Source organism: Micromys minutus (assembly GCF_963924665.1).
Source record: "Micromys minutus genome assembly, chromosome: 32".
Classification (NCBI taxonomy): domain Eukaryota; kingdom Metazoa; phylum Chordata; class Mammalia; order Rodentia; family Muridae; genus Micromys; species Micromys minutus.
The window spans coordinates 21,897,376-21,923,077 of NC_137967.1; the positions used below are offsets into that span (position 1 = coordinate 21,897,376).

At 49.8% G+C, this 25,702-nt stretch overlaps 2 protein-coding genes across 2 annotated transcripts in view; both read left to right on the top strand.

The window, feature by feature from the left end:
- Positions 1 to 1,198: 1,198 nt before the first annotated feature.
- On the top strand, positions 1,199 to 5,715 carry SELENOW (selenoprotein W). Its single transcript, XM_080909136.1, has 6 exons — positions 1,199 to 1,323; positions 3,010 to 3,034; positions 3,149 to 3,202; positions 3,389 to 3,463; positions 3,538 to 3,636; positions 5,390 to 5,715. Exons 1-5 carry the CDS (start codon positions 1,280 to 1,282, stop codon positions 3,619 to 3,621), a joined length of 282 nt encoding a protein of 93 aa, XP_080765262.1. The 5' UTR covers positions 1,199 to 1,279; the 3' UTR covers positions 3,622 to 3,636; positions 5,390 to 5,715.
- Positions 5,716 to 9,720: 4,005 nt separating this feature from the next.
- Positions 9,721 to 25,702, top strand: part of CRX (cone-rod homeobox) — a gene marked incomplete at both ends in the record, with an annotated part of 32,713 nt that continues 16,731 nt past the window's right edge. The window contains one exon of the mRNA XM_080908578.1: positions 9,721 to 9,789. Within this exon, the coding sequence (XP_080764704.1) occupies positions 9,721 to 9,789 (69 nt within the window). The remainder of the gene's footprint in view (positions 9,790 to 25,702) is intronic.

The window sequence follows — 25,702 nt, forward strand, 5'->3', positions numbered from 1 at the left end:
CATTCATAGGGTGTGGGGGATAAGAAACTAGAGAGCAATGCTTAAATTCTGTGTGAACTAAGATCTCCTGTCACGGAATCTCCTGTCACTGAATCTGTTCTGCTTCCAAGAAGGAGAAAGTGAGGCTCAGGAATCCTAAACCATTAAATCATTTTTTTAAAAAAAAGATTTTTTATTTATTACATCTAAGAACACTGTTGCTGTCTTCAGACACACCAGAAGATGGTTGTGAGCCACTATGTGGTTGGTGGGAATTGAACTCAGGACATCTGGAAGAGCAGTCAATGCTCTTAACCACTGGGCCATCTCTACAGCCCCTAAACCACTAAATCATTTTGTCTACTTTTACCTTTTTTCCTTGAGACGGCCTCTCTATGTAGACCTGTCCGTCCTGGAACGCTCCACATAGGCTAGATTGGCCTCAAACGCAGAGATTTTTTTGTTTTAAGACAACTCCTCATGTAGCCCAGGCTAGCGTCAAACTCCCTATGTAGCAAGGATAACCTTAACTTAATCCTCCAGTCTCCCCTTCCCAAATTCTGGGAGTACAGGTTTGTACCACTGTCCCCAGATAATGGGGTGTTAGGGACCCAACCTAGGGCTTTATACATGCTAGGCAATTTCTCTACCTACTGCGTCACTGCCCAAGCCCCATTCCAGGACTTTCTATTTACCCTTCTGCTGGAAGGCAGCGGGAAGGCACAAAAGAGGGGGGGGCTGCAAGGTTTTAGGGGTGCGCGGGGCGGGGGTCTGTCTGTGATGAGACAGCTGGGCCTAAAGCGCACACCGGAACTCTCAGTTTTATTTTTTCAGACCTAAGGTTCATTTACTCTGAATCAATTAGGGCTGGGGAGGAGGGATCTATCCCAATTGTCTGTTTCCTGATGCGTGCCTCAATTTCCCGGCTCGGCCCCTCCCAGCCACACTGTAACTGAACTACAGTTTCAACCAATTCTCTGCCTCGAGCCACCGCCCTGAGAGCTGAACCATTACGGCGTAGAGAAGGAACAGCGAGGGGCTCTCAGGTTACTGGTCCCAGGGACGCCTTCAATGGACACAACCCCGGGGGATCAAGAGAACAGTATGAAGTCTTGCGTTAAGGGTCGCACCCGTGGCCACAGTCCCCGCCGTGCTCCGGAACCTCGGTCCACGCGTCACCCTGCTCCCCCCACGCACTTGGTTTGCTCCGACTTCTGGGGTTGTGGGCTGTGCGCACTGCCCCGAGCACAGAGCTTGAGGTCCTTGTTGCTCGTGTGTCGGGTCCTCGCTTTGTGCGGGGATGCGACGAGCAGCTATGGCGCTCACCGTTCGAGTCGTGTATTGGTAAGTCCCGTGACCACAGTTTTCCCTTTTCCTGCTCCCGGCTCTTTGTGCCAGGAACTCCCTTCTCTGCTCCCCATCCTTTGTGCCAGTTTTCGCCCCCCTGCTCCTCGGCCCATTTACTAGGGTCTGATGGCCGAGTATGATGACTGTATTCCAGACCCAAAGGGTGGGACTTCCAAGCCGGTGGGATGGAGGTTACAGAGATTTGAGTCAGATTTCTGACTTCTGAGGGGTCTCACCAGTGAAAGTGGAAATCGATGCTTGGGTCCCCTTTGAACACGTGACTCGGCGCTGAAGGGAGGGGAAGGGTAGCATCGGGTTTCTCTGGGGACATTTTCCTCCGGGCAGGCTGTTTCCCTTCCCCCTCTCTGAGCAGCGCTAGGTTAGAGAAGGCCAAAGGCTGGCCTGCTGCATTTAGGGAAGTCTAAGATACATGGTGTGGTTAGGGGTTGACTCCAGAAAGCGCTGTTGGGAGGTCTGGGGATGCCCTGTACCTGGATTATAGTGTGAGTTAACAGTGGTCGCACCTCCCAGTGTGCACATGAAGAAGACTGAATCGAGTCACGGAGTGCGTGTGGTGTTGGTGCACACTTTAAATCCCAACATTTGGAGGCAGAGGCCAGTCTGGTCTGCTTGTTAGAGGCAGCCAGGGTAATGTAGTGAGACCCTGTGTCCCCAAAAGAAAAAGTAATGTGATACAGCGTTTGTCTGAAATGCACCCGGCTCTGGGTTCAGTTCCCAGCAATAAAAACAAAGCAAAACAAAAAATACTCTAGCTGGCCTCTGACCAGTGGGTGCCGGTGCTATTAGCCCCAGTCCTGTGCTTTTCTGGCCTCAGTTTCCCCCTTCTGTGGTGTGAAGAGGGTGATGATGTCGGCGCTATAATTGTGCCCTGCCAGAGGAAGGCGTAGGAAGGCCGGCCATTTTCTCTTAGTTTTTTTTTCTCCATCTGCCTCTGATACTCAGCTGACACGTGGTGATTGATCAGTGCCTGCTGAATGGCTTCCACACCCCTGAAGCCCCTTGAGGGCTTGCCATTCTGTCTCCATTTTACAGGAAGGAAACTGAGGCTGGAAATGAGGCAGGGCCAGCCTGAGGTCCTACTACTAATAACCCTGTCACTTGAATCTGGGCTCCCCGGTCCACCTAGCTGTGTGTGGTCTACTCGGGGGTGGGGGGAGTCTGGCCAGTCCCCAATTCTCAGAATGTCTTTCAAAAGCCTGCTTTGATACATTGAGGCTCCCGTGAGGCCACTGCACTAGATTGCAGGCACAAAATGGCCTGAGGTAGGGGATGTGGGGGTGGGGAGCTCATGTTTCATACTGGGTGCTGGGAGAGGTAGGGTTCCTGAGTGACAGCCAGTCGGGGGAGGGAGTGATTTGTCCTAAGTTAACTTCCCTCCCATTCCCTCCCTGCTGTCGTGATCTCTTTGCCATCCTTCCCCTCCTCCCCTCACCCTTGGCTCTCTTGTTTGGGGTGGGCTTTCTTTGTGTCTCTGCCCTGTCCCACACATCTTTGTGAAGCACGTCTTCTCTTTCGAGGGGCTTTGTCACCTCTGCATTCTCATCTGGGTCTGTCTTTCTTTACCTTTGTCTCACTGCTGTTGCCTGCCTCCCTTGGGTGCCTGTTTGGCTTTGGATCCTTGCTGCCCTGGTGGACTGTGACAACCCTGGATTCACCTGACAGTGGCGCTTGAGGCTATAAGCCCAAGGTGAGTGAAGTTTCTCAGGAGTGTCCTGAAGTAGGTCAGGGTGGGTCCGCCATCGGGGGATGTGCTGGGCCTCTGGTAACCCCACCCTCTCCTCTCCCTGTACCCTGTTTCCAGTATCTCCAGCTCAAGGAGAAGCTAGAACATGAGTTCCCTGGATGCCTGGACATCGTGAGTTTTAGAATGGGCACCGGATCGCACTGTCCCTTGTCTGTCCCTTGGGACTGGGAGGCAGTGGGAATGGGTTAGGCCATTCCTCTCTATCCTGTGACTTCCCCTCTTCACCCCCTGGGATGGGATGGAGAAGGTATTCCTGAGAGGTCATCTTAGCCCCCTCTTAATGTCTTCCTTCCTCAGTGTGGCGAGGGGACTCCCCAGGTCACCGGGTTCTTTGAAGTGACAGTAGCCGGGAAGTTGGTTCACTCCAAGAAGGTAAGTCCTGCCTCATAGGGGGTCAGTGTGGGCTGGGGTGTGTGTGTGCTAATTCAACTCTCCTCTCTCCTCAGAGAGGTGATGGCTACGTGGATACAGAGAGTAAGTTCCGGAAACTGGTGACCGCCATCAAAGCCGCCTTGGCTCAGTGCCAGTGAGCCCTAGAGGCAAGGGTAAGGGAGACTGCTGGGAGGTGGGGGTGCCACCTTGGGGTGTTGTATCTTTCCCTGTGTATGGACTCTCTGGGTAGAAAGGGGGAGATGGCCACATCCCTGGGGTCCCTGGAGCCAGGAGGAATGGGAGCCATACCCGGAGGGTTGCAGATGGTACTGGGGAGGGGATGGGGGCAGGGGCTTGCCTTAAGTGTCCTTCTTGATTCGGGAATGGAAGATGCTAAAGGAAGTCAGGCTTGTGGTTGTGGACGTGGCTCAACTGGTAGAGTGCTCACCTCCCGTGCAGGAAGCTCAGACTTCCCTCCAACGCAGACAGTGGTGCAGGGGTGAACGACTTACGCCTATAATCTCTGCACTAGAGAAGGCGGGGACCAGCATTTCCAAGGCTGAGGCAGGACTGCCATGAGTTCGAAGCCAACCGGGACCTCATGAGACCATGTCTGGACAAAACGAAACAATGAGGCTGGAGATTTGTCTCAGCGGTTAAGAGCACTGGCTGCTCTTGCCGAGGACATGGGGTCAGTTCCTGGTATTCACAGGGTGGTTCATAATTATCTACAACTCCAGCTCCAGAGGAGCTGACAACCCTTTCTGGCCTCTGAAGGCACGGCACACACATTGTGCACGGACATACATGCAGACAAACACTTCATACACATACAGAAACAACATGGAAGAATTGGCATGGTGGGAAAGGCCCGTGATCCCAGCGTCATGTCTCTTGCGTAGGCTCAGTCTCCAGCGCCACATGGTGGTTCCAGGGACTCTAATGAGTCTGACTTCCGTGGGCACCAAGCACTCAGGTTCTTACAGGCAGAACACTGAACACATAAAATAACACGAATAAATCTAACAACAGCAAAGTGCTTTGCACCTTTGACAGGACATAGGGCCGTGTGGGAGCAGGCCAAGGACCTGTGTCTAACCCTGCGTCTTCTGAGATACAGCCCTGTTCCCTCTTCACAGCACATTCTCAATTTTATTTTATTAGTACTGGGGATTGAACTCTCTGCCTCACACATGCCCTGCTACTGAGCCACGCCCCCAGCCCCTCACTGGGGGATTCTAGGCAGGGGCTCTACCACTGAGCCATGCCCCCAGCCCCTCACTGGGGGATTCTAGGCAGGGGCTCTACCACTGAGCCACGCCCCCAGCCCCTCACTGGGGGATTCTAGGCAGGGGCTCTACTACTGAGCCACGCCCCCAGTCCCTCACTGGGGGATTCTAGGCAGGGGCTCTTCCATTGAGCTAGCTTAATTTTTTTAAATTTTATTTTAATTTGAGACAGTTCTGTCAGGTTGGCTTAAACTCGGGGGAGTTTAACAAAATCTAGGGCTTCCTTTGGTTTTGTCTTTTGCCAGTTGCTGCCGCTGTGCTCTGAACTCGGCCTCCTCTGTAACCAGGTCGTACACGGTGGCCCGGTCTGAGCTCAGCTCTAGTTTCTGACTCCAAAATCTAGAAGATTTTGCATCCTCTATTCCTTACGTCCTCTCGGCCTTAATTGAGTATCGTGTCCTGTTTCCGTGGATCCTGTTTCCCGTGGACTACTTGTCTGCCCGCAGCTTGCTTTCATCGGGAATCTAGTTACAGTTTCTGCTCAGCCACACACGGTGGCTCATCTGTGGAAGGAACATTGAGAGGCAAAAGTGCTGTGACTAGGAGTTTAGGATGCTAACCACACCGGGCTCAGCCTTCCCCTTTATAGCCCCTTCTCCGCCTCTCAAGCTGACCGTTCCCTCTCTTTTCTCCGCAGTCCTGAAAAATGGATGGCCTTTCTTGGCAACCGCTTCATGACAGGAAGGACTGAAATGTCTCTAAGACCTGTGGTCTTTCCTCGATGTTCCTGCGGCCACCAAGTCAGGCCAGAGATGGATCTGTGTGTGGGTGCCTCCCCAGAATCGACCAGTGCATGCACCCTGCCCTGCCCTCCTGCCCTCTTCCTCGCCTCTCTCTGAATTCCCCCATGTCTCCCATGCTCCCTCCTGCTTTGGTTTCCCTTCTCCACCTCCAGACTGCAAGAAGATTGGCCACCGCGTTGCCAGGTGGTCCCGGTTGAATAAAGGTTGGCTGAGACAACAAGGGACATGTGGTTTGTTTCGGCTTGCAGTTTCAGGTCACAATCCTGGCTGGGGAAATCAGGGTAACAGGGACTTGAAGAGCCCGGTCACATTGCATCTGCAGGCAGGAAGCAGGGATGGGGCTGGGTGAAATGGCCCAGCAGGCAAAGGCACTTGCTGCCAAGACGTAGCTGAGCTCAGCCCTTGAGACCCACGTGGTGGAATGAGAACCGTGTGCTGACGTCCGTTGCCGGCTTTGGCGAGTCCACAGATGCACGTGCAATGTGCGTGCTCGCTCTCACACGTAGACGCCGTGCGTGCTCGCTCTCACACAGACGCCGTGCGTGCGCTCGCACACGCAGAGAAAAACTGGTCAGCAGAGTGAAGAACCAACACTGCTGCTGGTTGTTTACAGCCCAAGATCTAACTGTGGTTCCGGCCTCATCCCTCAGTGTAAGAGCACTGGCCCTCCTTCCAGACAGAGGACCTGGCTTCAATTCTCAGCACCCACAACCATTTGTAACTCCGTTCCAGAGGATCTGGTGCCCTCTTCTGGCCTTCTCGGGCACTGCGCACGCACATGGTACACATATATACAGGCAAGCACCATATATGTATGAGGATAAAGTAATTTTTTAACAGATGGTAATTCCTGTAGGCGCCAGAGGGGTCAAAGACACCACAGAAAAAATCCACAGAATGGAGCTTAGAGGGGCTCACAGAGACTGAACTGATGTTCAGGGAGCTTGGTGTTCTTGTGAAACTCCTAACGTGGGAGCAGGACCTGTCTCCCATCTTTGCTTGCTTTTGGGACCCTTTCCACCGACTGCATTGCTTGCCCTATCCATCCTTGATGTGAAGGAGGTACCTAGTGTTACCGTAACCTGTTAGGCCATGTTTGGGTGGTACCCTTGGGAGGCCTGCTCTTTTTCTACAGGGAAACAGAGCAGTGGTTGTGGGGGGGGGGAGGGGAGGGGGGTAAACTGTTGGGGTGTAATATATGGGAGAGGAGTTAAAAGGTGACCTTCCATAGGCATAGCTAGATCTCCATCTCCCAGAAGATTCTCAGTTTTCTTAAGCTGACAGACAACTGGCTGGCCTTGGATTTGCTATGTTGTCAAGGACAACCTTAAAGTCTAATCCTGCCTCTACCTGGATGGTCAGACCCCCTGGTATCTGTCACCCTACCCTCAGCACATCCCTAATGTTGACGGCTATGCAACACTTGGCCATTCTACCTGCTGCATTTTGTCACCCATTCTATGGGGACTTTATGTTTTGTTTAAACACCTGCGTTCGGTTCTTTTGGTACCAAGGCCTTGAACTGCTAACTACAGTGCCTTTCTCTCATGGCAAAGGACATGTGAAGACAGTTGTAAAGTCCACATTCTTCTGAATTGAGGGACCTAGTCCTTCCTCTTGTCAGGAAGGGCAGGGGGGCTGGAGAAGTTTACATTTTGTGTCTGAAACGGCCCAGATGCCACATATTTGGAGAAGAGGACTGGCCAGGGAGCTCGGGGTGAAGTGCTTGCCTCCAGGACCAAGACCAGCGTTTGGTCTTTAGCACCCATGTAAAAAGCTAGTCATGGTGTTGGTACATGTAGCGCTAATGCTGGTGGAGCAGTGCAGCCACGAAGTCCAGCTGAGTCGCTGAGCCCCGGGCCCGGTGAGAGAGGTCTCAGAAACAAAGCGGATAGCAGGCAAGCTGGCTGTGTGCGGAGGTGCCTGCTGCCAAGCTTGGTGGCACAAGTGACATTCCTGGGATCCATTTGGTAGAAGGAGCGCATCAGAGGCTTCTGACCAGTCCAGACTCCATGAGACAAGGACTTTAAAAAGCAGAACACAAACCTGGGACAGGGAGGCCGCAGGGAGTCGATAGGGGTGACTCTCCAAGACACCAAGCAGTGAGGATACGGAGTATACACTGGTCAGCTCCAGGACATCCAGTGGAGGGGTGGGGACAGAGACCCACACACAATGCCTTTGGCCCAAAATGTGTCCCGTTTGCAAGATATGTAGGGACAAAGATGGAGCAGAGACCGAGGGAATGACCAACCAGCAACTGGCCAATTGAACCCTATCCCATGGGCAAGCACCAATCCCTGACATTATTAACGATACTTTCTTGTGCTTGCAGATAGAAGCCTGGCATGGCTGTCCTCAGAAGAGAAGGGAAGGAGGCCGAGGTGGGGAGATATGGGAGTGAGGACAGATACTGGGATGTAAAGTGAATAATGAAAAAATAACTAACCCCACAAACCCTGAATTCTAACAGTGCCCACTTGTGGTCAGGCCTGGGAACTACATCAGAGCAGTTGGTACCACAAAGCCCAGCAACTCTTCCCTCTCCGGTCGGCCTATTTTAGAAGGCCTTGCAGTTGGAATCACAGTCTATAACCTGTTCAGATTTTCCACTTAGCAAAGGCTTCGTGGTACAGGCTTGTAATTCCTTTGGAAGCCAAAGGGCAAAGACCTCAAGTTCAAACCGAGAATCGGGCTCCAGACTAACACTCTCTCAACAGAGTAAAATGTGTTGGGGATTTAGCCATCTGACCTGGTGTGGAATACTTCCATCATTCTAGAAAATTCTTTTGGGAAGCATTCATTGATCCACATCCTAAATTTAACTTTTTTTTTTTTAATTTAAGATTTATGTGTATAAACATTTTGCCTTCATTTGTATTAACTGATTAACATGGTAACGAATGCGCCTGGTGTCTGCTGAGGCCAGAAGAGTATATCAGATCCCCTGGGACTGGAGTTACACGTGGGTGCTGGGAACTGAATCCAGGCTCCTTTGGAAGAATAGCCAGTGCTCTTAGCAGGGGAGCCATTTCTCCAGCTCAAACTTAGATTTTTTTTTTTTCCTCCCCAAGTAAAACAGAGGGCTAGTAAGATGGTTTGGCTCTTGCTGCAAATTCTGATAACCTGATACCACCTCCATGTGTGCCCTGGCTCCGGTGCTCCCCCCCCCCCCCCAGCGATAAATAAATAAAAACATTTCAAAGGAGTACTCTGGCCTCTGGGTTCCGTCCTCGGCACTGCAAACATAAAAAGCCAAATCTAAGCAAAAAGCAAACCCGAAGGACTTCCTGGTCTTCTGCCCAGTCTATAGAATCTGCTCTTGTCTCTGAGCCGATCTCAGGGTCTGTCAGGTCATTTAAGGGTTTTAGGCAAGCGCCAGTCCCTGCTCTCTTCCTCTAGTAGCCTGACACACGTTTGCCCACACCAGACCTAATTCTGTCCTCCCCCAAGCTCCCACCCCCATCCTTTCCTGCCAGTCTGGATTTAGAGGATTGTCGCATTTGCTAAATGGGACCAGACAGGATCTGAAAACCAGCTGTGGGGAAGAGCTAAGGTTGTGGAGGCCACTAGGGGGCAGCAGAGACTCTCCAGAGCCGCAAGGAGCTGGTTGTGAGAGCCAGAGCCACTTTCTGGGGTGGGGTGGGGTGTCACTGCACAAACGGACACATAAGCCATTGACTGAAGCAGCAAACACAGGGCTTACATGGATCCGCGTGTATGTTCTAGTCACCAGCTTTTAGTATGTTCATGGACCTCCCGGATGAGAGCGGGTGGGTGTCTGATTCGTGTACCCGCTCTTGGGAACTCCTGTTGGGCTGCCGAGCCCAACTTCGATGTGATAGTTTCTGCTTTATCTGATCACATTTTATTTTGTCATGTTTGGTTGTTATCTCTTAAAAGCCTGTTCTTTCTCTGTGAGAGAAAGGGGGAGGGGATGGAGGGGAGGGAACACTGGGAAGAACTGTGAGGAATAGAGAGAGGGGAACTATGCTAGGGTATATTGATACCTTGTGAGAAAGGGTTCTTTTACCTCTCTCTTTTCTCCCTCTCCCACTCTCCCCCCTTCCCCCACCCCCCTACAGGGTTTCTCTGTGTAACCCTGGCTGTCCTGGAACTCAATCTGTAGGCCAGGTTAACCTTGAACTCACACACCCACTTCCTTTTACCTCTCAAGTGCTGGGATTAAAGGTGTGTATCACCACTGTCTACTTCAGCTGGAGAGATGGCTCAGTGGTTAAGAGCACTGACTGCTCTTTCAGAGGTTTGGAGTTCAATTCCCAGCACCCACAGGGTGGCTCACACCATCTGTAATGGGATCTGATGCCCTCTTCTGGTGTGTCTGAAGACAGCTACAGTGAGTACTCACATACTCACATAAATAATTTTAAAAAGAATCTACTTTTAATAAAAGGAGAAAAATAAAATCCAAAATACTGTCAGTTATGCACACAGTGCACATAGAGACCCGTGCACGTGCAATAATAAATGCTATTGTTGTTGTTTTGAGACGGTCTTCATGTAGCTCTGGCTGTCCTGGAACTATGTAAACCAACCAGCCTAAAACGCAGAGATCTGCCTGCCTTTGTCTCTAGAGTGCTGGGATTCAAGGTGTATGTCACAATGCCCAACAATTTGTTTCTAAGATAAAATACTATAAGGCATAAATCAAGATGCTGGTCACACATGTGGGTAACCTCAGCACCGTGGAGGCCAAGGCAGGAGGATAGGGAGACCATATACAGCATCTGGAGATTGCTTAGCAGATAGATGTGTGTGCCTAAGTGGAAATCCAAGCACAATACAACAGAGAAAAACCTGTCTGCTCAAAACCCAGCTGCTACTTCAAAGAGGGCAAGAGGTGATTTATCCTGATCCAAAATTGAGTGTCAAGGCTTGGGGCTGTCTGGGACTGAGGTACAGGCTGTCTGGAAGAGTCAGGCACAAATAGCAGAAACCCTGGTAACCCGGAGGTAGAAGTGGAAGAATTCCAAATCAAGGTCACAGGTTGGGCTCTGAGACCCATTGTCACATCAATCAGAGCCACCGAACCAAACCAGACTGCTCAGAAGGACACAGCACACCCTGGAAGCAGTTATTGGAAGTTGCGTTTCTGGGGCTGTTGGTTGAACAGATTAAGCGTGACGGCCCTTTGCTTCAGCGCTGAGATGCCTCCGGAAGTATAGCTTTGCGACTCATGGGTACAGCTTGAATGCACACCGAAGGGTCAGGCCCCACGTGATGGCCCATCATCTTCCTTCCTCCTTCTTTCTAACCTTGGGCTGTCCTGGAACTTGCTCTGTAGACCAGGCTGATCTCCAACTCATAGAAGAGATCCATCCACCTGCCTCAGCTTCCCAAGTGCTGGGATTAAAGGAGTGCCACCACCTTTGAAATCTCTTCACCCTTGGGGCAGAGATGGGAGACCTATTCTAGCCAGGTATAGTTCACAATTATGGCACTGGAGGGAGACCAACCTGGGCTACGTTACAGTGTGTTCCAGGTAAGCTGGGACAGTGAGGCTCTGTACACACACACACACACACACACACACACACACACAAAGTCTTTACCGGAATGGTTATATTTTGCTTTCTTTTGAGGCAGGGTCCCATTCTTTGATTATAGACAGTCTTGTTGGTTACGTAGCCCTGGCTGGCCTAGAACCTAGACGTCCTACATTAAAAGTGTATGTCACCACACAATTGTACCCGGGAAGTTTAAACATTAAAAAACAAACAAACAACCCAAAACCAAAAATCTTTAAACTGAGCATGGTGGCGCATGAGTTTAATCTCAGCTCTGGGAATAGAGGTGGTCAGATCTCTGTAAATTACATAGCTTCTACACTAGTCAGGAATACATGACAGCCATCTTAAAAACCATAAACAAGCCCAGACCTGGTGGTGTATGTCTTTAATCCCTGTATGAAGGAGGCTGAGGCAGGTGCATCTCTAAACTCAAGGTGTTTATTCCCAGCATTTGGGAGGCAGAGTCTCTGGGAGTTTGAGACAAGCTAGGTAGGTCTACAAGAGACGTTTGTTGTTGTTTTGTTTTTTTGAGGTAGTCTTGGCTGGTCTGGCACTAACATCTGCCTCCTATAAATAAACTCTGTCTTTGTGTGTATATATATATCTGTGTGTGTGTGTACGTGTGTGTACATGAGCACGTGTGCGCGCACACGTGCGTGGATTCAAACTCAGGTCTCAATGCTTCCAAGGCAAACCCTCTCGTGCTGGAGCGACCTCCCTAGTTCCCACCGTCTTTAAACAAAAACAAATAGGTTTTATGCGGCTCACCAAACACCTGGTAATTCTCACCCTTCCTATTTCTGCGGTTCTCTAAGACAGTTCCTCATGCTGTGGTGACTCCCCGACCGTAAAATTTTATCTTTGCTACCTCATAACTGTATTCTTGCTACTGTTGTAAATGACAATGTAAAGACCTGATATTCGGGTCCTGGAGAGGTTGTGACCCACAGGTTAAGAACTGGTGTAGATGCTCTGCAGGGCCTTCCTTCCTTCCTTTCTTGTTGCACCCATCCCCCCCCAGTCCTTCTCCCCATCCCCTTTTCCGCTGAGAGGGTTGGGTCCCCCCCCCCCCCCCGTACCTCCCCACCTTGGTACATTAAGTGTCTGCAGGATTAGGCTCATCGCCTCCCACCAAGACCAAGGCAGCCCTGTTGGGGAAGGACGCACAGTCAGGCAACAGCTTTAGCGAGAGCCTGTTGCTGGGGACCCACATGGAGACCACGTGCGCTGCCGCACAATCGCATCAGCCAGAGTGGAGGGCAGTGGAGGGCCTGAGCCCACCTACTGTTCACAGCTCCTTAAAAAGGCTGGGAAGATGGGAGGACATGACTCCTGAATGACTGTCACGCACCATCGCACCATCTGTTGCTGTGTCCCAAGGCCCCCTTCGGTTCTGTGACCTGGCTGAGATTTTGCCGACACTGGCTTGGCAGGGATCTAAGAGGATTGAACTAGGTGAAGAGTTAGGCTGGGTCAAGGCCAAGGAAATGTGGTATCTGGACATCCTGCCAGCGGCTAATGAGAAAGGGGGGGAGGGGCAGGCATCAGCGTGGCTCTGTGAAGCCAAGTTTGGGGTTGTGAGCCTGTCATCCCCGCACAATGGAGGCTGAGGTAGGAAGACTGCCTTGAATTCAGGTGCAGCCCGCGTGGCTTGGCTGACTCTTCAGCCCATTGTTTTAGACTAATGTAACTTTTAAAAACTGTCATTTTTTAAATGCTGCGTTCCTCTGCAGGCGTTCCATATCGCTCCCCTGTTATTCGATGAGCACTTTTGCGAGCTAGAGGGGGTCTAAGGACCAAAGAGCTCCCGGGTGCTAGCGGTGGTGAGCAGCCTTAGCCAGAGATGGGAGAACAACTCAGTTTATCACAATTAGGAGGCCAGCCTCTCTGTCCCCGTCCATTTGGCAGTGACCTTGTTTCTGAAGGCCTTGCGGGTCTGTCACTCGGCCGAGCTGGCTGATGTGGATGAAGCCAATAGCACCAGTGGATTCATTATCACCCAAGCTCGTTCGTGCCCCAGATCTCCACTGTCCCGGGAGAGCGGGATTCTTAGCGGCACCTGCAGCCTCCCTTCTGCCCACTCTTGGTTCTTGGCAATACAGTGGCAGACAAATACCCATGTAAACTGCGAATTTCTCACACTGCCTGATGCATGGCAAAGGCTTCTGTGTATCAATGGGCACAGTTAAAAGATGGCCCCCGCTGGGGCCTTGTGGGTCCACTGGGATTTCATCCTGGCGAAGCAGCTCTCCATGATGTCAGTTCGGCCCACCCCGTGCTTGCCTGCTACTGGGTTCAGGTACATGAAGAGCTCTAATGATGTGGTTACCTTCCCAGGGAGCCCTTTTTGAACTGTATTTTAAGAATATCTGGGCTGTTCAGTGCTTTGGAAGGATCCGGGCTACTTTGTCCTTGGGGTTCTCGTCCATTCTTCGGGGGCTTTTGGGTACAATGGACATGATTCCATGTTGCTTCGAATATTATCATCGGGGCCCTGGAGGCGGGTGGTAAAACCCAGGCATCCTCCAGGGGGCAGTACTTTAATTTGGGAGCAGGGCAGTGCGTAGCAGGTGAGCCAAAAGCAGATCTGATTGCCCTCCTTTCCAATAGAATTCCTCAAATATGAGGAGACACGATCAACTCCCTCAAGCTGGGTAGCTTCCACCAGTTTGTGGGCTATACAGGGCATGGTGAGAGACTATAGGGTCGTCTATTAATCAGGCATGGTGGTTTTATATGGTGGGAGTATGTGTGTAATCCCAGCACTGAGGAGGTGGAGGCAGGAGGATTGAGAATTTACGGTCATCTAGCTGTGTGACTTTAAAAGGGGGGGGGGGGAGTGGGTCTTGGGGCCTGAGGGATAGCTCAGCAGCTGTGAACTACCAGAGGACTCAAATTCAGTTCCTAGAACCTTTAGCAGGCAACACACAATAGATTCTAACTTCAGCTCCAGGAGATGCAGCCTTCTGAAGACAGCTGCCTGCGTGCACACAACCTAACATCCCCACACACAACACCCCCCCCCCCACACACAGAAAGATTTCCTCGAAATCTCCCCAAACCTTCAATACCAGCATTCCCACAGGAGAGTCAGGGAGATCTCTGAGTTCCAGGCTAGCCTGGTCTATACAGAGACTATCTCAACAGCACACTCCTCAGTAGAAGATTGTTACGTTTCCTACACCTCAGGTTTCTCCCTTTGTCCTGTAGGTCTCTGTGACAACTGTATGTTTTTTTTCCTAGCAGGAGACCCTTATAGTAAGTAAGCAGCCTTGTCACATTGTATCTGCCACCAACCTCTCCCCAGCCTGTCACAGGTCCTTCTAAATCCTCACTAATGCGTCCTGTTTTGCTGAGGCCATGTGGCTTAAGAGGATTGAGTGTTTGCTAAATCAGAACAAGCCAGCTGTAGAGACTAAAGAACAGTCACTGGGGAGACAGAGGGACCCAGGGTCCTGGCGGAGCTGCAAAGAGAACCCAAGAACACAAGATGGACAAACCAGAGATGTAGACAGAAAGGAGAAAACTGTAATATATCTCTGACCTCCACAGAACTGCTGTGGCATGCGTTCTCACATAGAACCACCACAGGGCTCAGTTCACCCTGTGTCCTATCCAGAGACTTTTTAAAAACTCACACTGAGTGTTGTGCTTTCGAGTATGTGTGTAAACTCACACTGAGTGTTGTGCTTTCGAGTATGTGTGTTCCATGTGAACACAGCAGTTGGGCTGGAGAGGTGGCTCAGTGGTTAAGAGCACTCACTCCTCTTACAGGTCTTGAGTTCAAATCCCAGCAACCACATGAAAAAGAAGGCATCGGCCTATCTGAGAGTGGTTGGTGGTTGTAAACCAACATGTAGGTGCCAGGATTTGAACTCCAGTCCTCAGCAAAAACACGTGCTGGCAACGGCTGAGTAGTCTTTAGCCTCAGGTTTCTGCACCCCACTACAAAGGTAAGGGCACAGGAAGCGGCCACAGAGAAGGATGAAAATACGGCACTCAAACACAAGGAAAACGAACTCCACAGTGGGTAGAACTGAAAAATATAACCCAGATACAGAAATATACAGCACACGTTCTGATATGTATGTATGCAGTGTCTGCAGAGGCTAAAAGACATCAGATCAGTAACTAGAGTAACAGTTTCTAGCTGCCAAGTGGATGCTGGGGGTTTAATCTGAGTACTCTGGAAGAGCAGCCACGGAGCCATCCCCAACCCTTGTACATCTTTTAAAAAGATTTATTTATGTATGTGAGCACACTGTAGCTGTCTTCAGATACACCAGAAGCAGATATCAGATCTCATTACAGATGGTTGTGAGCCACCATGTGGGTGCTGGGAATTGAACTCAGGACCTCTGGAAGAGCAGTCAGTGCTCTAACCACTGAGTTATCTCTCTAGCCTCTGTACCAAGTTGTTGGGCATTTTCCTTATTTACATTTCAAATGTTTTCCCCTCCCCAACCCCTCATCTCATCTTCCTCCCCCTGCTTCTATGAGGGTGCTCCTCTGTTCACCTAGGCATTCCCAGGACCAAGGGCCTCTCCTCCCATTGATGTCCAACAAGGCCATCCTTTTCTCCCTGTGTACTCTGGTTAGTTGGTTGTTCAGTCCCTGGGAGTTCTGGGCGGGGGCAGGGGTTGTCTGGTTGATATTGTTCTCCCTATGGGTTACAAACTCCTTCAGCACTTTCTCTAACTCCTTCATTGGGGACCTGTGCTCAGTCCAGTGGTTGGCTCTGAGTATTAGGCTCTGGCAGAGCCTCTCAGGACACATCAGGCTCCTGTCAGCAAGCACTTCTTGGCATCAGTAGTAGTGACTGGGCTTGGTGGCTACATATGAGATTCTTCCTCACACGAGTCAGAATGGCTAAGAACAAAAACTCAGGTGACAGTCCATGCTGGCGAGGATGTAGAGAAAAAGGAACACCCCTCCACTGTTGGTGGGGTTGTAAGCTGTACAACCACTCTGGAAATTAGTCTGGAGTTTCCTCAGAAATTTTGACATAGTACTACCTGAGGACCCAGCTATACCACTCCTGGGCATATACTCAAGTCACTCCAGTGCATAACAAGGACACATGCTCTACCATGTTCATAGTAGCCAGAAGCTGGAAAGAAGCCAGATGTCCTTCAACAGAGGAATGGATACAGAAAATGTGGTACATTTACACAATGGAGTACTAGTCAGCTATTAAAAACAATGACTTCATGGAATTCTCAACCAAATGGATGGAACCAGAAGCTTTCATCCTGAGTGAGGTAACCCCGTCACAAAAGAACACTCTTGGAAAGAAGGAAGACCAAATCCTGAATGCTTCATTCTTTCTTAGAAGGAGGAAGGAAATACTCAAGGGAGGAAATATGGAGACAAAGTGTGGAGCAGAGACTAAAGAAAAGGCCAGCTAGAGACTGCCCCACCTGGGGATCCACTCTAGTTCCATTCTAACTGAAAGGAAATTAAATTCAAGGTCTAAAAAAAAAAAAAAAAAAAAAAAAAAAAAAAACTCTTGTAAGCTGGGGCAAAAAAGGTTAGTTTGTGAGCTTAAAGGCCTAGGACAGAGAACTTTGTAAAACAAGTCCTGGCATGCACAGCTAAACTCATTGTTAAAACATTTTTGTCTGGGCTGTCATTTACAACCGAGGCCTAAGTCAAATGAGCCCCTCCCGAATCTATTCTAATGTAAATTAGATGTTAACCACAGGTATCCAGACTTAGATAACCCCCTCCCTATAAAAACCTCCAGCTTTCGAACCTCATGGTCCGAACCTCTATCTCCTGCATGAGACACCAGAGACCTTACCCAATGAAACACGAGACCTTCTTGTTGCAAAAGCATGAGGTAGTTTAATGATGGAGCTCCAGGCCCATACACATCTCACTCTAGAGAAAGAGGTACCCATCACGAGGCTCAAAAGCTGGGGGATTTTATAGGTCAGAGGTTGGGAGAGAGGGTTGGGGGCTGGGAAGTACAAAGTTTACCCAACACCCATAGCCTTTAGAGCAGTTAGGAAGTCAGGAGACTGGTGGGGTGGATGCTTATCTAAGTCTGGATACAAGTGGTTAACATCTAATTTACTTTTGAATAGACTCAGGAGGGGCTCCGTTGTAAACAAAGCTTGGGCCAGCTTCTGCATTCCTATTTTATCTTTAAGGTCAGTTAACCTAGCCTCAGATGTTTTTAACCTTGGTCTTGGCTGGGCATGCCTAGACTTGTTTTACAGACTACCCCCCCCCCTTTTTTTTTTTTTTTGCCAATTTACATGAGTTTTTTTTAGACCTTGAATTTAATTTCCTTTCAGTGTTTTCCTTTGTTTAGTTTTGAGGAGACTGGGTTTCTCCCTATAGCTGCACTAGCTGACTTGGAACTCAGATTCACCTGCCTCATCCTCCTGAGATTAAAGGCAGGCACCACCCTGTTTGTGCAGCTTCCAGTGTTGAAGGACATCCAGGGTAACCTATCTACTAGGGTGTGAAAACAGAAACATAACATGTCTAACCTCAAGATCCCCAACCCATTCTGAAGTCTATCATAGGACATAAAAACTCCAGACTCTGTTGTGGAATCAGATTCAATTTACTCTGTTAGTAACGTGCCTTCCACAGACATAAATCCCAACAGCCCCCTTCCCTTAAAAAAAGCTCAAGTCAGAAATCCTGACACACGCCCTCCCTGCAGTATGAGACTCTTCAAGGGTTCCAAAGCTTCTAGGAGTCCAGGGTCACTTTGGGAGTTCTTGGGGTTCTGCTTGATGGTCCCTCTTGGTGTACAGTTCTGAGAGCACATTCTCCAATTCTTGCGGGGCCTTCCAGTCTTAGAAGGCCACTTGAGACGCATCTCATACTTATTCAAGAACCAGTACTGGAGAGCCAAGGGAACATGCAATAGATATTAAAAGAGGACGGATTGGAAAGACCATGAAAGCCAAGGCCAGCTGCCTAGGAACTCTGAGGTTGCCTGCTTGAAGTTTCTGTTTTCTTTCAAAGGGTAGGTGTATGGGGTGTGCACTGCAGAAGCTGACATCTGGAACTGCCAAAGCTGCAATCTGGGCTGACCGTTTTGGACACAGGCTCCATGGAGCCCAGGCTAGCCTACATTGGCTGTAATACCCAAGGTAATCTCTTTTCCTATTTTCAATATTTACTTATTTATATGAGTACACTGTAGCTGTCTTCAGAGATGGTTGTGAGCCACCAAGTGGTTGCAGGGATTTGAACTCAGGACTTCCAGAAGAGCAGTCAGTGTTCTTAACCTCTGAGCAACCTCTACAGCCCCGCCCCTCCCCCAAGGTAATCTTGTTTTTCTGAAAACAAACTACCCCCTCCCAACAAAAAAAAAGAAAGAAAAAAAAAAAAAAAAAAAAAAACAGAAGCTATCCCTCTTTAAAAAGCTTCTGCAGCTGGGTGTGGTGGAAGTTTCAGGACAGCAAGGACTAAGCAGAGAAACACCAAATAAAAGCCAATGAACTTTAATTCCTGGGGAATCTGTGAGTTGAAGGCCAATCTGACCCACAAAGTGACCTCCAGGCTAGGCAGAACCATACAATGTTTCTTAGAAACAAAACCTGTGTGTGGTGGATTAGACCCTTGTCCCTTTCTCAGAGCTCAGTAGGCAGAAGCAGGAATCTGTCCCTGAAGCTAGCCTGTTCTACATACAGTGATTTCCAGGACAGAGCAACCCTGTGTAAGGAAAATCATGCTCACTGATACTTCATTGTAATTTTGCTATTGTGATGAATTGTTGTGAATACCTGTGTTTTTGGTTGGACTGTTGTCACCCTTGGGAAAGGGTTGCTCAACCTTGAATCAAAGGTTGGACATCCATCCACAGGTTGAGAACTGCAGCCTTAGAATGAATGGCCACAATCTTCCCATCCCATAGGTGGTGTTGGGATTCTGTAGACCCCACCCCACAGTTTAGTTACCTGGCACTAGAAAAAAGGGGTTACTTGCCCGTCCTGTGTTCCTGCTCTTTGCTCTTGACCACCCCTTCATTCCCTTCTCCCCCTTTCCACTTGCTCATGGCTGGTCTCTGCTCCTCTATTCCTGTCTTCTGCCTTTATTGCCCTCTTACCTCCCCTCTCCATGGCCTGAATAAACTATTCTGTTACTTGTGAGGCCGGTCGCTCAGGGGAAGGGATTCCTTGCCCCCATGCCTCGAAGCCCCTCTGTGGAGGATATCCACCCTGCCTTCATCTTTTACCTAACACTAGTGCTGATGCTAGGGACATCATCTTTTTCTCAACATTCTTTTCAGGAGGCAATCTGTGTTCTCCGCATAGAAGGGTTTTTTTTTTTTTTGACCACAAAGGTTTTTGTCTGGATCTGACCTCAACTTGCTCCTGAGTCTGGTGGCCATGATCTTTCAAATCTAGATGTACAGGTATGATTTTTTTTAAAAAATATTTTATTTTAGTTATGAGTACACTGTAGCCCCCTTCAGACACACCAGGAGAGGGCATCAGATTCCATTACAGATGGCTGTGAGCCACCATGTGGTTGCGGGGATTTGAACTCAGGACCTCTGGAAGAACAGTCAGTGCTCTAACCACTGACCCATCTCTCCTGCCCAGACTTCCACACTCTTGCCTGGGCATACTGACACAGAAGAAGCAACTTTCAGGAGATAAGCCTTCCTGGCATCCCTAAGCTCTGCTTTTCCTCTTGGGAATTGGGATACCTACCCCTGCCACCAGCTTAATTTGCTTCCTTCCAGTCCCACCAAGTTAAACCTTTCAGGGGCATTATCTGAAGTCTTTGAAGAGAGCAGTGTGGAGGCAATCTAAGATTAAATCTCAGCTCCAGGATGGGCCAGCTCAGCTGGAACCCTCCCACTAGGTCTCCTTAGCAGGAAGTGGCCTCCAGCCAGGCATCCATCCTCAATCCTCTAAACTGGATGCTCCTCCTCCTCTGCCACACACCAGCCTAGCATCTCAGCCTGCTGCTGCTTCCCTTGTGTCTGGATTAACTAATTAACCAGCAACCCCAAGATCCCCCATAAAGTGCCTGGAGAGAGGGCTCAGGTGACTGCTCAGGTGACTTTGCTTCAGTTTCAAGACTGAGGTTCTGGGGACAGCTACAGATGAATCCTGGACCTTGGAAGCCAGCCCAGCCCAGCCCAGCCCTGAACTCTTGCCTCTTCCTCCTGGGTGCTGGGACTAAAGCTGTCCTCAGGCCTCCGGGGTAATGAATCCCAAGTCCAGCCTCAGTTTCCCCATCCCCACTCTCTCCTAGGATATGAAAACCCTGAACTGGACTGAAAAGTAAGAGATCTTTTCTTGGAAACAGCCAGATTTATTATTAATGTGCCATGTGTAGACATAAGACACAACAGCCCTCTGTCCCAGAAGTTGAAAAAAACATCAACAGAAAGCACACATTCTGGACATGAGGAGTGGGGAGGGGAGGGACAGCTGGGGCAGAAATCCTGTGACCTGCCACCCCTGCTTTGGTACCTAGAAGACAGCATGAGATTCCTCAGGGTTTCCAAATCTTTGGGCGCCGCTCCTCGGGCATCAGGAAGGGTGACCAAAAGACGTTGGGGCGCCGCTCCTCGGGCATCTGGAAGGGTGACCCGAAGCCCTTGGGGAACTTTTCAGGATCACACTTTGACACATCCCTTCTGGCAGAAGCACTCGGAACACAGCCCAGAGCTGGGCTTGGACAACTCCTTGGAAGGCAAAGGGAACATGGCAGTAAATATCAAAGTAGGACCTTGGTCCAGGTTATGACCCTGGAAAGGACTGGGGTGACAATGAAAGACAAGCCCAGTGACCTAGGGACTAAGGTTGCTTTCTCACACTTTTGTTACTGAGGGCTGGGGATGGTGGTGGTCTGGGCAGTTCTCAAGATCTGGAGCCCCTGCCCCCAGGCTAGGATCAGGGCTGATTGTTTTGGACACAGGATCCATCTATGTAGCCTCTATTGGCTGCAGAACCTAGGACAGTCTTCTGAAATAACTATTTCCATCGCAATAGCTTTAATAACAAACAAACAACAGGGTCTCTGTGTGCCCCTGGCTGTCCTGGAACTTGGAAATTGAAGACCAGGCTTGAAGGAACTCAAATGTCAACCTGCTTCTTCCTCTGTGCTGGCAGGTGGCTGGCACCACTGCCTGCCTTTCACTGTTTCTTAGACAAACAGCCCAGCCTACCTTCCACTTCCATTCTATAGGCCAGGAAGTGAGGACCCTGACTTCCTGGTGAGCTAGTCCCCATCTCTTTGCTGACCTGTAACTTGCTATGTAGAACAGGCTGTTCTCAAACTTCCAGAGATCTGTCTGCCTTTGATGAGAAAGATGTGGGCCACCACAGTAGTTCAAGCCCTCCTGATATTAGATCTTTGGGTGCACAGGGATAAGCGGAGGGGGGGTGGGGGGCACCCGAGAAACCTCCAGCCCCATGAGATCTCAGGGATCGGAGATGGAGTGCCACTTCTCATGTTGGGGAAGAGGAATCTCACCCTCATCTCTTCTGCTCCCATTTTGAGACGAAAGAACCCCTGTATCTTCGGGATACGGGAGGGGTCTTTCTTGACGTCATTTCTTAGTGCCTCTAACTGGTCACAGGTCAACTCAAAGCTGATATCCCTGCAGGCTGAGGAAAAAAACAGACAGATGAGAGCATTACTTTCTGCCCTTCCCAGGTGACAGTGATGACTAATCTTTAAAGGAGTCTGCCAATCACATTAACCTCAACTGGATTCCAGGGACACCGAGGTGAAAGAAACCCATACCCCTATACATGAGTGTTATTTTTAAAAACATAAATAAGCAGAATGATGTCTCAAAACCTAAAACCTTGATCCTAAGGGTGGGGGAGGGTCTTCCGGGTCTTTCTCTTCAGGGCCTCCCTTCCTCACATGAGGGTCCCTGAGCCCTCAATGGAACCCAGTCACTGAAGGGGACTGAGCCCATCAGCGACCGTGGATTTCTCCGCAACCATCGCCCTAACTGAGGGAGTGTGGTGTGGAGTGTGGAATCACTGTGGTACTCTATCAAAAAAAGTTGTCTGGTTGTGGTGCCCTGATCTTGTTTCTAAATACTCACCTGAGAAGCCAGGAGTTAGGCGCCGCTCCTCGGGCATCTGGAAGGGTGACCCAAAGCCCTTGGGGAACTTTTCAGGATCACACTTTGACACATCCCTTCTGGCAGAAGCACTCGAACACAGCCCAGAGCGGGGCTCGGACAACTCCTTGGAAGGCAAAGGGAACATGGCAGTAAATATCAAAATAGGACCTTGGTCCAGGTTGTGACCCTGGAAAGGACTGGGGAGACCATGAAAGACAAGCCCAGTGACCTAGGGACTAAGGTTGCTTTCTCACACTTTTGTTACTGAGGGCTGGGGATGTTGGTGGTCTGGGCAGTTCTCAAGATCTGGAGCCCCTGCCCCCAGGCTAGGATCAGGGCTGATTGTTTTGGACACAGGATCCATGTATGTAGCCTCTATTGGCTGCAGAACCTAGGACAGTCTTCTGAAATAACTATTTCCATCGCAATAGCTTTAATAACAAACAAACAAGCAGGGTCTCTGTGTGCCCCTGGCTGTCCTGGAACTTGGAAACTGAAGACCAGGCTTGAAGGAACTCAAATGTCAACCTGCTTCTTCTTCCTCTGTGCTGGCAGATGGCTGGCACCACTGCCCGCCTTTCACTGTTTCTTAGACAAACAGCCCAGCCTACCTTCCACTTCCATTCTATAGGCCAGGAAGTGAGGACCCTGACTTCCTGGTGAGCTAGTCCCCATCTCTTTGCTGACCTGTAACTTGCTATGTAGAGCAGGCTGTTCTCAAACTTCCAGAGATGCCTCTGATGAGAAAGATGTGGGCCACCACAGTAGTTCAAGCCCTCCTGATATTAGATCTTTGGGTGCACAGGGATAAGCGGGGGGTGGGGGGCACCCGAGAATCCTCCAGCCCTCCATGAGATCTCAGGGATCGGAGATGGAGTGCCACTTCTCATGTTGGGGAAGAGGAATCTCACCCTCGTCTCTTCTGCTCCCATTTTGAGACGAAAGAACCCCTGTATCTTCGGGATACGGGAGGGGTCTTTCTTGACGTCATTTCTTAGTGCCTCTAACTGGTCACAGGTCAACTCAAAGCTGATATCCCTGCAGGCTGAGGAAAAAAACAGACAGATGAGAGCATTACTTTCTGCCCTTCCCAGGTGACAGTGATGACTAATCTTTAAAGGAGCCTGCCAATCACATTAACCTCAACTGGATTCCAGGGACACCGAGGTGAAAGAAACCCATACCCCTATACATGAGTGTTATTTTTAAAAACATAAATAAATAAGCAGAATGATGTCTCAAAACCTAGAACCTTGATCCTATTGGTGGGGGAGGGTCTTCCGGGTCCTTCCCTTCAGGGCCTCCCTTCCTCGCATGAGGGTCCCAGAGCCCTCAATGGAACCCAGTCACTGAAGGGGACTGTGAAAGACACAACCATTCTCTAGACCAGACACTGAGCCCATCAGCATCCGTGGATGTCTCCACAACCATCGCCCTAATTGAGGGAGTGTGGTGTGGAGTTTGGAATCAGTGTGGTATTCTATCAAAAAAAGTTGTCTGGTTGTGGTGCCCTGATCTTGTTTCTAAATACTCACGTGACGCCAGGAGTTACGGGACTTCAAGTTTATGTCCTGGATTCCCTGCTGTATTTTAAAAGTCCTTCTACCAGTTTCCTCTCCCCTCCCCGCCACAATCACAAAACCAGATGCAGGAGTTTGATTAAACTCACCTAGCACACAGCAGCCAGGCTACTGCCCCGTGCATTCCTGTATTCCCTTTACCCATTAGCCGACAGGCTAGTCCCTGATCCTGGTTGAGCACAAATCATTACATTCAGTTTCCCACCTACACTTTCGTCTTTAATCTGCTCTACTGAGAGGCTCCTTTAACAAGAGGCCGATCCTCTTTCAAAAGACCCAGACCGGATATGCAATGCCCGAGTCCGGGGAACACATCCCGGCCCACCCCTCAGCATCTAGACAGTTTTCGAAGCCCAAACTCACTCAAACGTCGAGTTGTCTTCTCCTCGGTAGCTTCCATCACGACCGCAGATCACTTGAGCTCCCTCATTCAGTTCGAGGCTCTACTCTAGGATTTTAGTTTAAAGCCTACTTCCAGGCAGGGTCTACCTATTTAGGCCCCTCCTACATAAAGCCCCTCCCACAGTTATTTGCCTCTTGCCCCTCCCCTGTGCCTCCTGCCTGCCACGCCTTCCAAGGTTCCAAGGTCTTTATTGAGTAGCTACTTTGAGCTGGGAAAAAAACAGCCTTGGCCACACTGCCCTTAGCAATTCTCCAGATTCCACTGGGCAGCTGCAGGGCCCCAGCAGGATCTTGATTACATGAAATGGGCCTTCAGCTTGTCGGTTTCTTCCTGCTGTTTGCTTTATCTTTCTAAAGCTCCACTGCAAGATCAGGGACCAACTGTAGATCCTTGTCCCTGATGGCCCCTTCCCCCTTCACACACCCTTTCCCTGGTCCCCAAGGCTAGTGGGATTGTTCCTTTACATTCACAGGGTTCCCCTTGGTTTTCTGGACCTGAGAGGTTAGGAAGCTACTCAGCTTGGTAGTTTCTCTTTAAGGTGTGTCCCGGTGCTAGGGGCCGATGGGTCCTGGGTAGAACTGCTCTGTCCCCTCATGGGAGACAAATCACCTCTCTTTCTTTCATTGTTTCTGTCTGGTGTTTCAGACGGTCTCACTATGTCCCTCTGGCTTCCAAGTCTCATATCTGCCTGCCTCTAATCCTGGGTGTTTGGATCAGAGGCCATCCTAGCTTTCTGGAACTCTGGATGTAGCTGGATCCTGAAGAGCAGGTTCCCCCGCAGGAGTGCTGGCACATTCCAGGCTTGTACTATGAGACAGCGGCTATCTCTAATCCCTGGCTTCAGCTACTGAAGTTGAAAGTATGAGTTTTTGAGTGTGCTATTCAAGGGGAGACCTAGCAGTGTGCTAGGAAAAAAACACCAGTCCGTGGGTTTGTTTGGCTTTTCTTTTTTTGTTTTTTTGTTTTTTAACTTCATAAAGAGTTTGACCTGTAATTCCGGTTGAATGTGTCCTTGGGGCTGTCCTTGAACTCTGCTTGGGAGTTTGGAATTGAAGGCATGTACCACCACACCCAACTTTCTCTACCTTTTAGATAAGCTTTTGTTAAAGGCTGGAATGTTAGGGTTGTGGGTGTGTTTGCCTCTAATCTCACCTGTGGGGAGAACTGAGTGGCCAACCTCTGAAACTAAGGTCAACCTGGACCACCAGGAAACCTCGTCTTGAAAAACCATGCAAAAAGAGGTGGGGGGGGGGGTCTAGGCTGACTAATTTTAATCACAAATTTAGAATGGAGAGCCTAAGCTTCTCACAATCTAGCACATAATTATTTATGGCAGCAGTAATGAGGAGGAAGATAGAGAGGCTTAGACTTTAGGCAGGAACCCCATTTATTCACTGGGGGTTGGGGGGCTTTGTCACCACTTGTGCAGACGGCCAAAACGCCTATAGAAGATAGGATGAACCCTTTATATGGGAAAATTGACCTCCGCAGTCCAGTCTGAAAGGAAGGATGGGAAAGGTAGTCTTTCGGGAAGGTAGTCTTTCGGGAGGGAGTTATGCGTAAACACCAATCACACACGTGTTGTTGTGACACACGCGTAGGAAAGCTACCCATACACATAAAAA